The sequence below is a fragment of the Dipodomys merriami genome, unplaced genomic scaffold, assembly GCF_024711535.1.
Source record: "Dipodomys merriami isolate MVZ:Mamm:240054 unplaced genomic scaffold, mDipMer1.0.p SCAF_102, whole genome shotgun sequence".
NCBI classification, from domain to species: domain Eukaryota; kingdom Metazoa; phylum Chordata; class Mammalia; order Rodentia; family Heteromyidae; genus Dipodomys; species Dipodomys merriami.
Window position 1 is genome coordinate 2,701,611 of NW_027202294.1, and position 15,833 is coordinate 2,717,443.

At 42.9% G+C, this 15,833-nt stretch overlaps 1 protein-coding gene across 1 annotated transcript in view; it reads left to right on the forward strand.

Annotated features, from left to right (window-relative positions):
• Fbxw4 (F-box and WD repeat domain containing 4) overlaps positions 1–15,833 on the forward strand; it is an 86,072-nt gene that overhangs the window by 23,234 nt on the left and 47,005 nt on the right. Inside the window, exons 3-5 of the mRNA XM_069994923.1 lie at positions 1,584–1,769; positions 2,183–2,315; positions 6,625–6,719. Of these exons, the coding sequence (XP_069851024.1) occupies positions 1,584–1,769; positions 2,183–2,315; positions 6,625–6,719 (414 nt within the window). The remainder of the gene's footprint in view (positions 1–1,583; positions 1,770–2,182; positions 2,316–6,624; positions 6,720–15,833) is intronic.

The following is a 15,833-nucleotide window of genomic DNA, read 5'->3' on the forward strand; positions in this document are numbered from 1 at the left end:
GGATGAGTCAGCTTGAGACCTGGTGGCTCCAGGACCCCTAGATAGGGTAGTGTAGGTGGGATGTCTGACTTGGGAAAGGGACTTAGTCCCTACCTTAAAGCTGAGTGGCATTTTCTTACTTTTTAAGGTTTACTTTGTGCCATGGGACTGACTGGCCAATGGCTTTGAACTTTTCTTTCTCCTATAGCCTAGAGAGGGGAATCTTTTAACTATTTGTGGATTTCTCTTAGAGCTACTTTGAGAGCTGACTTCTCTGTAGGCCCTGAACTATAGCAGACTGCTATGGAGCTGCTTTTCCATTGCCAAATGTATCTTCCAGTTCAGAGCTGTAGATATCCTCTGAAGAATGTAGGTATCTAATCTACACATTAGTATCATTTCCTAAATGGCTTTATTCCTTTCATTTATAAATGGCCTCTTTGCTGTCGTAACAGGGGAATGGGGCATCCCCCTGCTCAGTCTTTTTCCTTCATCACTCTTTAACTGATCTTTTGGGAAAAGGGTATATATTGGAGTCTTAGCAACTTGAGATTTACCAGATACACTCGAGGCAGAATCAAAGAAAGTTGCTTCATTTAACTGGAAGATTTCCTTTTGCTCTTCCCACTTCTCAATCATTCAATTTTGTAAGGTCTGTCTACCCCTGAAAAGTCTAGGGAGCCAGTAACTGAAATATTAAGCATTTTCCAGTGAAAAGAGATATTTAGCTGAGTATGGTGGTGCATGCCTATAATCCCAGGATTAAGGAGAGGTACAAGACCAGAATTTGAGAAATGCCTGGGCTATTTAGTAAGATCTTGTCAGAGAGAGAGAAAAAAAAAAAGGAAAGAAGGAGAATGAAAAGGTAGGAAAAGAACCCACGGGGAGAGATAGGGAACGAGAAGGAAGACAGAAGGAAGGAGAGAGGGAATAAGAAGGAGAGAGAAAAAGAGAAAGGTTGATTTAGTTGGTTCTGTAGTTTTGACTTTAGAAGTCTAAATATTAGGAACTAGGATGTAGCTCTGGGTTTGATTCTCAAACAAAGCAAAAAAAATTTTTTTTAAAAGAAAAGAAACATCCCAAGATTAGGCCACTACAACACTTCATCACTTTGGTTGTCCCAGGGTAGCCAAAGGATAGGACTTCTCCACCCCCCCCCCCCCCCCCCCGCCTGTAGGGCTTGAATTGTGGGCCTGGGTGCTGTCCCTGAGCAATTCAGCTTAAGGTGAGCATTCTAACACTTGAGCCACAGCGCCACTTCCGGTTTTCTGGTGGTTAATTGGGTGTAAGAATCTCATGCATGTTCCTGCCCTGGCTGACTTTGAACCACCATCCTCAGATCTCAGTCTCCTGAGTAGCTAGGATTACAGGTGTGAGCTACTGGCACCTGGCAGGATAGGCAATTTTGAAGACTTAAGATTTAGGTGCAGTCTGTAAGCTTTGCAAGATGTCCTTGCTATGTTGAGGGTTGGCTGGTCTTTTCAAAGATTAGCATCAGGTTTTCACGTTGCATCTTTGTATTTCAGTACTGGTGAGCAAACTCATATCCCAGCCATTTGTGCTGCAACTTGAAGAACCTTACATTTCTTTTTCCATTTCTGTAGTCAGATGCCCTGGATACAACTAGAGGATGATTCTCTGTACATATCCCAGGCTAATTTCATCCTAGCCTACCAGTTCCGCCCAGATGGTGCCAGCTTGAACCGTCGGCCCCTGGGAGTCTTTGCTGGGCATGATGAGGATGTTTGTCATTTTGTGCTGGCCAACTCACATATTATCAGTGCAGGAGGGTAAGTACTGCAGGATTTTCCTTTCATGTCTTCCTTAGTGTTCTTCAGGGACCTGTGTCTGCCTCTGACTTTCTGGTCTCAACTCCAAAATGATGAGGAGACTAGAAAAGGGGATGGTATTTTCTTTTCCATTCAAAGCAGAGAGCTAATAGGGTTAGCTGGGGAAGGAAAAATAGAAAGAACCTATTCACATTAAGCAAAGTTGATACTCTGTAGGAAGAATTTGTCTCCTTTCTCAGCTCTATCCAGCCCCAAGTGTACTGAAGAAGTCAATGTTGCTAGAAACTCAGCACCTTTTGGTACTAACTGCCTAATGCTTAAATTTGGATGTCACTGGAAAATTGGGCTGCTTTAATAGACTTGTTCTCTGAGAATAATTGCCTCTTGGGGGTGGGCTCCCTTTTCTCCCCTAGAGATGGGAAGATTGGTATTCATAAGACTCATAGTACCTTCACTGTCAAGTACTCAGCTCACGAACAGGAGGTGAACTGTGTGGACTGCAAAGGGGGCATCATTGTGAGTGGCTCCAGGGACAGGACGGCCAAGGTAGGGTGGTCTCCCTCTTCCTTACTGTAATTCCCTCCTGTCTATAGGTTCTTGAGTGGGTAAAGTCTTGAGTCCCAGGTTGGCTGAAAGAATTTGGTGGGGGCAGGAAAGAAATGATACAATAAAGGATTCACTTATGTGCCTCTGGCATGTAGTTTACCATGCTAGGCTGTGTCCCTGCCAGCTGGACTGGAAAGGGGTAGATGGTGGCTGGGAAGTTTGCCATTCACTTGAAATGTGGCATGAACTCAAAAACAGAGGGCCTGGCCAGCTTTTCCTCCCTGAGCTGAGTTTCCTCAAGTTTGTGGGTTGAGATCTGACCCCAATATTTTATTTTAAAGTCTCTCTCCTTTTGATTACTCTGTTTAGGAAGAATTTTATTTTTTCCTTCCTTCCTTCCTTCCTTCCTTCCTTCCTTCCTTCCTTCCTTCCTTCCTTCCTTCCTCTCTTCTTTTCCTCCTTCTCCACCTCCTCTTCCTCATCTTTGTCTTTGTAGTCCTCCTCCTCCTGCTCTTCCTCCTCCTCCTCATTTATAAGCAACCAACCTGATAATTAAAATGTTTTTTGTTTTTACTGCTCCTCTGAAAAATATGTGGTCAGTAAGCAAAGAAGACAAGGAGAAAAAGATGTTATTTGTTGAGTCACTGCCAAATTGCCTGATATATAGACATCCACAAGGCACAAAAGAATGAGCCTGATAAACAGTATGACCCTTGCTTTGTGGACTCAGCTCATCTATGTCTGGGCCAAGTAGGCTCCCATTCCTAAAGCAGAGAAGAAATTCTTTCTTCAAACCACAGAGCCTGGTCCTTTGAGGCTGCTGTGGGAACTTTGCTGACAGTTCAGTTGGTAGTGTAGGAAGCCATGTAGTGTCTTGCTTGTATATTTCTCAGCAACTAGAGGCTCCATAGTGCTAACTGGGGCAAGATGCTTGTTGGGATCAGCATATAGGCCTCTAAGCCAAACAGGGAGAAAGACCAGGAAAGGGAAGTTGCAGTCTTTCACTATCTTTCCTGACTCTTAATTTACCTGTAGCAATTACTCTTGATTGTGCTAATTTATATAAAAGACTTAAATTTATATAAAAGGGTTAAATACGTTTCCTTCTGTGTTTCTCCCCTGTCCCTTTTTTTTTGGCCTATATACTTAGCCAGAGAGAATGTACACTGTCACGGGAAACCTGAGGGAAGAACCCAGTAATCAACATGGAAGTAACTTTCATGTCAACTTGTTTCTTCTTTTTCTTCCTCTGTCATGTACTCATGTTTCTGTTTGGTCACTGTTTATATAGCATTCCTTACAAAGACACTGGCCTTTACCTGCCATACTTCTCAAGAACAAATTTATATAGGAATCTTTTATGCCATTTTTGACCCATCTGTAAGCATTTTCCTGTTGTGGCTTATGATTTTGCCCAGATCACTCTTTTTTTTTTTTTTTAAGTAACATCTCATTCTTCTATCCTGTTTTCTGTGGAGCAGTAAACTAAGCTTTGTGATTATATAAAGGATATGTACTGCTTATAGTCGAAGAATGACTTCATGTGGGATATGGGGCTTATTTCACACACAAATATTTATTCACCCTATTTAGTGACTAAGGTTTTGTTTTAGGTTTAAGATAGGATCCAAAAAAACAATAAGTACAGCTAGCACAGGTGGCTCAGACATGTAATCTTAGCTAGTCAGTTATAAAATATCCCTAAGCAAAGATAATAAGTAACAACTAGAATTCAAATCTAGATTGGTCAGATTCTAAAGCTCAGTCATGCTTTTTTTTTTTTTTTGCAACCACAGGCTTCAGGATATATTTTGCCACTTAGGATTCTTTAGAAATTAGAAAATCTAGAGGTCTTTTACTTCACTTTTTGTGATTTGATTTGTTTTGTTTTTGCGTTTCCCCTTTTGCTTGCTTTTTTAAAAAAATTTCTGTATGTTTTGTCTTGTATGTAACTTTATCTGTTTTAGGGATGGCAAGGGAAGCACAGAAATGGTAGGACAAAGGGTGAACTAATTCAGCAGTAATACTTATTAGACATTATGTTGAAAATGAATTATGCAACTTGGGTGGAAGAGGATTTGGGAGGGAAAAACTTGGGAGAAAACAAGGGAAGAAGTGACACTGTTCAAAAAGAAATGTATTCATTACCTGATCTATGTAACTCTAACCCCTCTCTACATCAACTTTACAACGAAAATAAATTTTTAAAAAAGTAAAATACAGGGGCTGGGAAGTTGGCTCAGTGGTAGAGCGCTTGCCTTGCATGCATGAGGCCCTGGGTTCGATTCCTCAGCACCACATAAGCAAAAAGAAAAAAGCCGGAAGTGTCGCTGTAGCTCAAGTGGTAGAGCGCTATCCTTGAGCTGAAGAGCTGAGGGACAGTGCCCAGGCCCAGAGTTCAGGCCCCATGACCGGACCCAAAACAAAACAAAAGTAAAATACAATGAACATCTGGAAATAAAAATGCTATTAGAAAACCGAATTAGAATTACTTTCTTAAGTAGAGTCTCAGCATTAGGATTCCTGAATCAAAGGCTTTGGTCATTTTAAGGATCTTGCTAACCATAGTCTGCTTTGTAAAAGGATTGTATAAATGTCCACTCTTACTGAATCTTCCAGGATGGGTCTGTTTTGCATTTGGCTATAGAGAGTAAAGATATTGCAGCCTACCATGTCAATTTTTGTACCTCAGGAGTATACTCCTGCCAGTGTTCTCCTGCTGCTGGGGTGGGCTGGGAGGACCACTTTCCTGCTCATGCTTGGAATTGACAACATGCTTTTGGAGCCACTCTTGGAGACAAGAAACCTTGTTCTGGGGTTTGTAGAATCCAGGGATCCACCAGGCCTCTTCATGTGTAGGCCACTAGTGAATTCAGGCCTAGGCTGTCCTATAGGATTTTGTAAACCAGAGTCCCTAGCATTACATCTCCTAAAAGCCAAAGCCTGTCAGAAAAGAGACAAAACTAGCTCTCTTCCATGCTGGAGTAGTTTAAAAAAGGAAATCAGAAATACTGACAAAAGAGCTATTAATCCCAAAGAATAGGTCTGAATCTTGGCATTCTAAAGAAAATGGTGGTATGTACCTTTGATTTCAGTCCTTCCTCATTTAGGAACTCCTTTTTAAATTATTTTCCTTTCTCAGAAAAGAAGTTACTCTGTTAATCACCCCATCCCCCACCCCATCAAATATAAAACTCCAAGCAACACTTTCTCCTTTTATAGGATAGAGATACCATGTGACCCTGAGAAGGCAGGACCACCCCCACTCCATCACTTACCCCTTACATTGAAGGAATGTTTCCTTAAAGTTCTTCCATCTAAGGGCCTGCTTGTGTTTCATATGTTCCTCTTATAGCACTGTAGGACCTTGAGAGGTCATTGATCCATCTGGCTGCCTCGGGATCCCTCCACAGCTGCTGTTGGGGACAGCCCTGAGCATTGGAGGTTTCCTTTCTGTTTGGTTAGAAGCTTATGTCCCTGTGTGTCATCTGCGGTAGGGTGAGGTGAGGGGAGCCTTGTACTTAATGGGAGATTTCTAAATGCACTGACTGCCGAGAGGGCTCTGGGAGTGTTGATTAGAGTTAAGCCTAGAGTGGCTGCTAATGTACATTCCTGACTGATAGGGACCAGATAATATGCTCTGAGCAATATTTTTAACCTGTGGAGATATGGAAGCTTAAAAGAGTTAAGCTTTTCTGCTACTTTTGGTGACACTAGGTGCTAAATTCCCTGCTGACATGAGTAGTATTGGGTCCCTGGCATTCTGAACAAACAAACAATAACAATACCACCTTGTTTGTTTGAAGTCTCTCCTTCCTTCTCTCCTCCCCTTTGCAGCTTTCTTTTTACTCTTCTGATTCTCTCCATACTCTGTACTGTACTTTAATCTTTCTATCTCTCTCTACTTGCCTATAGTAAACTCTTGGTGAATGATAGCAGAAAGGAAGATTCACAAACATGGGGAAGAGAGCTTGCTTAGAGAAGCAAGCCCCATTTTTCCCTTTCTTAGTCACATCTCAGCCAAGGAATGTGGAACTTTTGATTTCCTGGTGTGAAATTAGCTAGTAAGTGAGGGCTCTCACATGGGAGTAGAAGAGGGTGCTTAGGACTAGAAACGGGAGTCTCTCTCCTGTTAGGCAAGCTAGAAGCTGGAGAGGCCCTTTTGCTGATACCCTCAGTGCTCTGTGTGTGGGGAAGAAAGGATTCTCCATTTCTTCACCTCCCTAGTCATGGTCACCCTACCTAAGAAGCTTTCCTTCTTCCTAATCTTAGGCAATGCCAACAAGAATGTCTCCTTTCCTGATTCCAGGTATGGCCATTGGCCTCAGGCCGGCTGGGACAATGCTTACATACCATTCAGACAGAAGATCGTGTTTGGTCTATTGCTATCAGCCCATTACTAAGGTAAGGGAGGTACTTTTGGTTGTGATTTTTTTCCTATACAATATTGATTTTATTTTATTAAGTCGGATGAGCTAGAAAATCATCAACCTGTATATTTAGGTTGCTTGAGCCATGTTCTTGTGTATTTAAAATTCTCCAGAAACTTGAAGTATTTAGATCTCTATACCCATGGGGTAAGATCAGCTTCTAGAGCTATTTTCCTAAGCACCTAACCTTAGAATGTTAAGGAAAAAAACCCATATTGGAATGTAACTGAGAACTCAACTGTTGCCATAGCATCCGTTCAGAGCAGATACCCTCTGGGGTTGTTCCAAAGCAGAGGACTGTCAGTGTCCCTAAGAAATGATCAAATGACTAGCTTGCTGTCCTGACTCCCATCTCTGCTTTGTTCCTCTGGAAAATCTCCTCTTGAATGTCTCCTATAGGTACCAGGCATCAAGAGGCTTAGAGCCTGTATCCAATTGGATACTTATCCACAGACCTGTAGAGGAACAGAAGCACTGACAATTATAATGGAAGCCAAACTTTTAAAAAAATTATTTATTTTTAAGTCAAGATCCCACTGTGTAGTCTAGACTGGCCTGGAACTCACATTTCTCCTGCCTATAAACGCTGGGCATTTGCTACTATGCCTGGCTACAAGTACAACTTTTTTTTTTTTTTTTTTTTTGGTCATGTGGCTTGAACTTTGAGCCTGGGCACTGTCCCTCAGCTCTTTAGCTCAACGCTAGCTAGCGTCCTACCACTTGAGCCACAGTACCACTTCCAAGTACAACATTTTTGATGATGGCTTTACCCTGCCCTTTGGTCTGACAACTGTTTCTTTAGCTTTAACTAGAGAGGTAAGAACAAGTATACTCTTGAGCCAATGCAAGGCCTCTTTCCTCCCCAGCAGGCTTTCATGGATACTTTCTCCTATACCTGTACCATCATATGAGTTAGTAAAAAGTTACATGCCAGTGTCTCATGCCTATAATCCTGGCTACTCAGGAGGCTGAGATCTGAGGATCAGTTTGAAGCCAGCCTGGGCAGGAAAGTCTGTGAGGCTCTTACTTCCAGTTATCAACCAGAAAACTAGATGCTGTGGCTCAAAGTGGTAGAGCTTTAACCTTCAGAGAAAAAACTTAGGAATAGCTCTCAGGTCCTAATTTCAAGCCGTACAACTGGCCGGAAGAAAGGAAGGAAGAAAGGAAGAAAAGAAAAGAAAAGAAAGTTAGTAGAGGCTTCTCTCACTTTCGGTACCCCTCACTTCACTTCCCATCTGAATGGAATGGGGAGAGCTGTAGGGTTGCCACCTTCCAACACTGGGTTAAATCAATCACTTGTTTTATAAGTGGGTTGGTGCCCTCTTTGCTTAGTCCCCTTTTCTTTCCCCTTACTGTGTGGAGCCTGTACCCCTCCTTCTACTCTCTTCCACTACTCCCTTTCAAATTTTTTTCTTCCTAAGAATTAGAGCCGATTAGCCACGTCATTAATTCTTCAATTTGACGGCTGATATAGCAGGACCTGAAACACATTGCTGACCCCAGAGAATGGAGATCCCGTTCCTTAGCATATTGACGATGGGAGAAGTTAATTAAAATTCCACAGAGCAGAGGTGTCGGCTAACCTATAAACCTGTCGCTGTTCAGAACAAATCATTCTAGCAATCCTAGGAAAGAGGAAAGGAAAGACCAACAGGGAATAGAGAGGCTAAGTGTGTGGGAGCGGAGGGTAGAAACTGGAGCCTTTGAGCTTTGTCTTCTCCTCTAGCTCATTAGCCAGGCTTGGGTGTCATTGGGCTAGCTATGTGTAAGGACTGAAGGGAGGTCCGAAGGGTGTGGGAGGTGACAGGTGTGCTGATGACTTTGTCTTAGTGGTTGCATGTGGACTTATGCTGCTCTTCAGAAGACTGGGAGTGGGATTGGTGATAAAGGGAACTTTAGCTTGAAGATGATCCACATACTTCTTACATACAGATAGAGTTCAAAAAGCGAAGACTGGTTTACCTGTACCTCTAGCTTCAGAGTCCTCTACTTTAGCCACCTTCTCTGGAATGTATTAGGCTCTTTTAACAGAAGAGAGCACAGCATCTTTTGCAAATGGTATCAGTAAGAGGGGTAGAGGATAGAATTTATTAAGAACCATTTGAGATCTTATTTTTTGATGACAACTTGAACTGGCTGTAGAAAATTAGTTAGCTTTTTTTTTTTCTTTTGTGTTGGTCCTGGGACTTGAACTCAAAGCCTAAGTGCTGTTCCTGAGTTTTTTTGCTCAAGGCTAGCTTTCTGCCACTTGATCTATGGCTCCATTTCTGGCTTTATTGGATGGTCAATTGGAGATAAGAGTCTCATGGACTTTCCTGCCTGGGCTTGCTTTAAACAGCAACCCTCTGATTTCAGCCTCCTGAATAGTGAGGATTACAGGTGTGATCCACTGCCACTGGTGGCTTAGCTTTCTATTTACTTGTTACTACTTGCTGCTGCTGTATGACTGCCACAGTTACTAGCCAGCAGCTCTCTCTGTACAGACCCTCTAAGTCTTTCTTATGTGTCTTATCTTTGGTGAACACCTGGACCTTCAGTTTTCTTCACATGGCCTAGATGATTCTTTCACTCATAGTTACCTGGCTATTCAGCTTCTGATCCATTTATTTGAGATGGCTTTTCCCCCAATTCCACAGATGATGTCTTAGTCTTTTAAAATAGCTTCTATTTGGGATTCTGACTTTATACTAGATGATCAAGGCATGAACTTGTATTATTTGTCCCTTTGTCTCTTACCTAAGGAATATTCTGGGCTAGGATCTTCTTCTTTATTATTAGATCCATATCTTTTCATTGTGTCCATGACTGAAGCTTCCCAACCCTTCTATACAACCCTTCTATATAACCTTACAGTATGTTCAAAGCAGTCTGGGAGATGATTTTTGCTTTGTCCACTACTAGCACTGTTACTGAAGATGAGTCATTCCCTCTCCTAATCTTAGCTTCCTCATCATGTGAATATTCTTTTCTTTATAGACGTTACTAGATTACCATGGAGATGACTTTAAAAGATGCCCATGAAAACTCTGAAAAGCTAAAAGGGGACCTGTGATTCATGCCTGTAATTCTAGTTACTCAGGAGGCTGAGATCTGAGGATCATGGTTCATAGCCAGCCAGGACAGGAAAGTCTATGAGACTCTCATCTCCAATCAAACACCAAAAAAAAAAAAAAAAGATGGAAGTATTTAAGCCCCAGGATCAAAACACACACACACACACACACACACACACACACACACACACACACACACACACACACACACACACACACACACACACACACACACACACACACACACACACACACACACACACACACACACACACACACACACACACACACACACACACACACACACACACACACACACACACACACACACACACACGAAGGCTAAAAGGTATCTATGTCAACCAGAATCTTCTCAGGTCTGGCATTTGTTTTGTTGCTTCAGTTGTTCTCAATTCCATTTCATGGGCTGCCCTGAGCTTCAGTCAGTACCAAGGAGTTACATTGCTCTTCTGCAGTCTTCTTGAGGTAGAGACTCAGTGGGTGTCTCTCTTCTTCCCCCCACCCTCCCACCCAATGACCCTGTGCTCAATGACTGCCTTTTGTTCTCATAGCTGTCCTATCACAAATGTCTCATTGCCTTGGACCCTTCGTGAAGAATATGAGAGGATGTAGGCATACTCATTACAGGATGTAGGAAAGGCACTTCCAGTTTCTCTGACAATTTCTAAGCCCCTTGTTGCTCCTTTGTATAGTCCTGAACAGCTAGGAGACCTAGCATAGCTCTTTCTTCTCAATCTCTTTGTTCTGTTGAAAATAATTCATTTAACTCTGCATCTTGTTTATTTTTTTATGATGGATTATTTCTGCCTCCCCCCCCCTTTTTTGTTGTTAGTTGTGAACTCAGGGCCTGGGCACCATCCCTGAGCTCTTTTGCTGAAGGCTAGCACTGTACCACTTTGAGCCATAGCTCCACTTCCTGTTTTTGAGTGGTTAATTGAAGATAAGAGTCTCATAGAGACTTTTCTGCCCAGGTTGGCTTCAAACCATGATCCTCAGATCTCAGCCTCTTGAGTAACTAGGATTACAGGCGTGAGCCACTGGTGCCTGCTCTGCCTTCTTTTCTTATGTGTGTACTAAGGCACTTATAGCATAAAACTTGGAAGCACAAACCCCAGGCTTACTATGAGGTACTCTTGACCAGGAGAAAGCAGAAATTCTGTCCTGTGTCCACATGCCCCTTTTCCTGCCTTCCATGTTCTTGAGTTCTTGATTTATAAGCAATCATTATAAATGCTCAGAGCTGTGTTTAGGTACTAAAAAATATTGAAGGAAAACAGTTGGCTCCATAGGAAAGTGGCATGTGTCTCTGTACTAACCTTCTCATCCCGACCTCATTAATCCTGTTTTCAAAATTCATGATTTGTCAATGAAGCCCTCTTCCATAGAAGAAGTCCCATCTGTCATTGTTGAATGAGAAGAGTACAGGCTGGGAAGGCATGGAACATGCTTGGGGTGGAAGAGCTTGTGTCTGGTGCAGTTGTGGGGCAGGATTCAGACTAGCTGGTTTCAGATACAATTTCCTGAGAGCACATTGAATTTTGAGTACTTTCCCATGAATAGCATAGAAAAGCAGATTTAAAAAACTATATACTATGTCTTATTACCATTTCAAGGTTATTTCCAGCCAACTAAAGTTAGTAAATACTAAAGATCAAGAAAATTCAGAACTGTTGGAGATTTAATGTCATTCCCTTCTACTTCTCAATTCTTCCTTTCTTATTCTTTTTCAGTTTGCTTTTCTATGTGTTTTTCTGCTTGCTCAGTGGCAGCTCCCCATAGCTCCCAGAGTCAAGGGGATAAGATGGATACATTACTGATGATCTGATGGGTTCTGATGATTGCCAGACTAGAGTAAATGCCTCAGACTAGGCTGTCTCTGGTTAGGGAAAAGGAAGAATGTCATTCTTTTTTGGACAAAGGTAGAAATTTAGGCCCAGGGAAGATCAGTACAGGGCCACATGTGGTCTAGGGCATGAAGGGTGTAGTCTGTGCTTGTCTCTAGTCTGTTGTTATGTTCTGGGTTATTACTGTACCTCACTCACCAGCATCTTGCAGGGTACCACAAAAGACTTTGTGGAAACCTGGGAATATTCTCTCTACTTGGAAGAGTAGGAGAAAGCAGTGTATGAGAGGGACCATATTTCTCACACTACAAGAAAAAGAAGATGCTTAGTGCTGTTGTCCTGTGGGTGAGTGTGGTCAGGAAGGCTTCCTCAGACTCTTGGGCTTTAATCCCTTTCACCCGCTTCTGTCATCAGGGAAATATATGAGTGGTATAATGTAGAAACTTGACTTAGCTGTGTTATTAAATACACAATGTAATTTTGTGTAACTTTGCTCACTGTGGTGGCTTGTTTATTTTGGGGGGATTGGTCCAAGTCTCTATGAAATGTCCTGATTCAAATTTGTAAAGTGACTTGTGGCCTCTGGGGAGGTGGGAAGGCCGATGGAAGAGTTGCTTCTTCTTGCTTCATTTCTCCCAGAGTTGAGGGTGAGTCTGGAAGCAAAGTCACCACTGTACACTGTTTGGCAAGGGGTCAGGGGGTATGGGAGAGCAGGATGTTTGTTCCAGCAGTTTCAGGCTTTACTGTATGCTGTGTGTGGTAGACACCATCTACCAGTCTATTGAAATGCATCTTTCTTTACTGAAAGGTAATTGCATGTGGAGTGTGCTCTGTCAGAAAGGTTTGAAAGGTTGGAAAAAGAAGCGGCCAGCTCTGAGTGTGGGTTCTGTTAGTTCCCAGTGATGCTGCAATTTTCTGGCCCAGGACTTCATAACTTTACTCAGTATTTTTAGGGGAAGAAGAATGAAAAATAAACACCATGTCTCTTAAGTTTTTCTCTCTCTGGTTGGGCTTAGAAATTGTCAGAGAAACTGGGAGTGCCTGTCCTACATCCTGTAATGAGTATGCCTACATCCTCTCATGTCTTCACGAAGGGTCCAAGGCAATGATAGGTTTGTGATAGGACAGCTATGAGAACAGAAGGCAGTCATTGAGCACAGGGTCACTGGATGGGAGGGTGGGAGGAAGAAGAGAGACACCCACTCAGTCTCTACCTCAAGAAGACTGCAGAAGAGCAATGTAACTCCTTGGTACTGATGAATATCTTGGTGTGAAGGGGATCCCTAGCTTTGATAAGCTGAAGAATGTCTTTGATAGGTAACGTATAGCTAGTTTTCCTGGTGGCTTATGTGGACCTTCGCTATCAGGATTTCTTGGTGTTGGGGCAGGGGGAATGCCTCTTCTGAGGTCTCTTTGGTATTAGGAAACTGGAAGAGCTAGCAAAGGAGTGGCTTGGTATCCCCCTTTGCAACAGTATACAGAGCACAGGAGGGAGCATCCTGCACCTGGTATCTCTGTCTGAAAAAGTCAAAGGCACAAAGCATTGTGGAGGAGCCAGCATCTGGGATGGCGGAAAGGAGTACCATGTTAGCTGGTGAAAGACAGAAGCACTGAGTAATGCTAGGTGGGTCTACTGGTCCAGCCTAAAATGCACTAAAACTAGAACAGCATCAATGTGAAGTACCATTACTTTGAAATCAAATTCTGCTACATCTCAGTGCATTGCCTTCCACTCAAGCATTCATTGCCTGTGTACATCCAAGCCTCTCAAGTGGCTGTGTCCATCAGTAGCAAGGACCAAGTACCACAGGGATGGGTTTCAGTTCCTCAAGACCTGGATTGCAGCCATTACTCAGGGCAAAATGAGCATAGAGAGGCTCATGTGCTTTGTTGCTGGCCCAAGAACAGCACCCTCCTGGCCCCAACTTCCGCAAAACCCATTTGTGGGAGCAGCTCCTTTCCTGGCCAGCAGAGTTGGCTCACTTGCAAGAGCTAACTTAAATACTACAAATAGAAACAGAAGCTACTATAGAGAGGAGGGTATTGTGGTTACAGAGTTGATGCATTGAGACTCTGGTCCTACTAGCAGGGATCCATTTTCATCCCTCAATTTCAGTGCTGGAGTTCTTTCTCCATCTCTGTCTTTCTCCATCTTTCTCTTTTTCTTTTTCCTCTATTTCTCTCTCTCGCTCTCTCATTCTCTTGCTCTCTCTTTGCCCCCTCATCTTCACATTCTTTCTTTAACTACTGTTTAAACACTGTTCCCTATTGTCAGTAGGAAAACCATCATAGCCATATGGAGCATACAGCATGATGAAGAATCAAGGCAAGTAAAGTAGTACAGTATAGAAAGTTCTCAGATGGGGGCTCAAAAGAGCTGGAGGGACATGGAGAGAGAGAAGGAAATGAATCTTGTATTTTGCAACACAGTAGGAGAACTACAATGATTTATGATACATTTCAAAATAATTAGAAGAGTTTGAAGATAGAAATGGTAAATGAGGGCTGGGAAGGTGGCTCAGTGGTAAAGTGCTTGCCTTGCATGCATGAGGCCCTGGGTTTGATTCCTCAGCACCACATAAGCAGAAAAATCTGGAAGTGGCACTATGGCTCTAGTGGTAGAATGCTAGCTTTGAGCAGAAGAGCTGAAGGACAGTGCCCAGGCCCAAAGTTCAGGACTCACAACCAACAACAACAACAAAAAAGAAATGGTAAATGATTGAGGAGGCAGAAATGTTCGTTACTCAGGTATGATCACTACACATGCTATACATCAAATTATTGTACTGTACCCTATGGATATGTACAATTCTGATGTGTTAATGAAAAAGTAAATAAGAGTGATGTCAGGTACCAGTGGTGCATACCTGAATCCTAGCTTCTCAGGAAGCTGGGACCTAGAGGATAAAGGTTTGAAGCCAGTCCAGGCAAAAAAGTCTGAGGGACTCCATATCCAACTAACCAGCAAAATGTTGGATTGGAGACATGGCTGAAGTGGTAGAACACCAGCTATGAGCTAGAAAGCTGAATGTGAGAATGTGAGGCCCTGAGTTCAAGTCCTAGTAGACACCACGTATACATACATACATATATACATAAAAGAGAGTTATGGAGAAATCAGACTTCTCCCTTGCTGCTGGCTCCAGTCTTCACTTGCACTGTGTATCTCTACTCTCCACTCATCGCTCATCTCCTTAGGAAGAGAAGAGAATTTCTTTCCATGGCTCCTGCTGACTTTTCTAGATTGTATGTGCAACGTGCCTGTGTTTTTCCACCTTTGATCACTGTTCTGCTGATAGATAGTTTGGCAGTCACATCCCAAGGTGGAAGCATGGAGTTAATGTTAAAATTAGTTGTTTTTTTCTTTTCATTTTTTTGCCCTTTAAACTTCAGTGGGTGATGAAGCAGATGGGGGGGGCAGGATAGCTAGAGGAGCCATAAATTCTGGGTACTGGTGTAGCTGTTCTCTGAGCAGCCGCGAAGCCTCTGAAGTTGCCTCAGCACTTTCATTAACATTTAAATTAAGGGTTTGTTTTCCAGGCTGTTTTATAGGCAGGGACCTTTCATGGCCTGTCACACGCAGCACCCACCCCCTTCCCCAACTAAGTGTGTAATTGTAGCCAGTGCTCTGTCCTAACTGGGTTGCAGCGGAGGTTCAAAGGGAGTTCCTGGGGATGGAGCTGTGGAGGCACAAGCTGTGACAGTCAGGATGGAGGTGTCATTCCTCAGATGAAGGTGCACCCAGGGTTCCTTCTCCCCTTCTCTGACCTGTGTTTTTCTCTGCCTTTCAGGGGACACACTTCAATCCCATTCTGACCCCTCCCACCTTTCCTACCCTCAGGCCATGAGCAGGTGGGACTGGTGCCATCTGTCACAGTGCTTTTTCCTGGCAGCAGAAGTCAGGGCTGGTGACCCACCGTTCTAAGACCCACCATTCTAAGATCTCCATACGTACCTTCCTCCTTTTGATTTTTTTTGGGGGGGGCGGGGGAAGAGGATTCATGAGTATTTGTACTCTATTTCCTCTTAGGGAAGTAACAAAATAAAAGTGATTACTATCTGCAAATAATTTATAGTATAATAGGGCCTTTGGTCTTAAAGGTGCCTTCTTCCATAGATAGATGGATATATTTTCTACACTTAATCACTAGCTCCGTTGGTGCTGGAGAT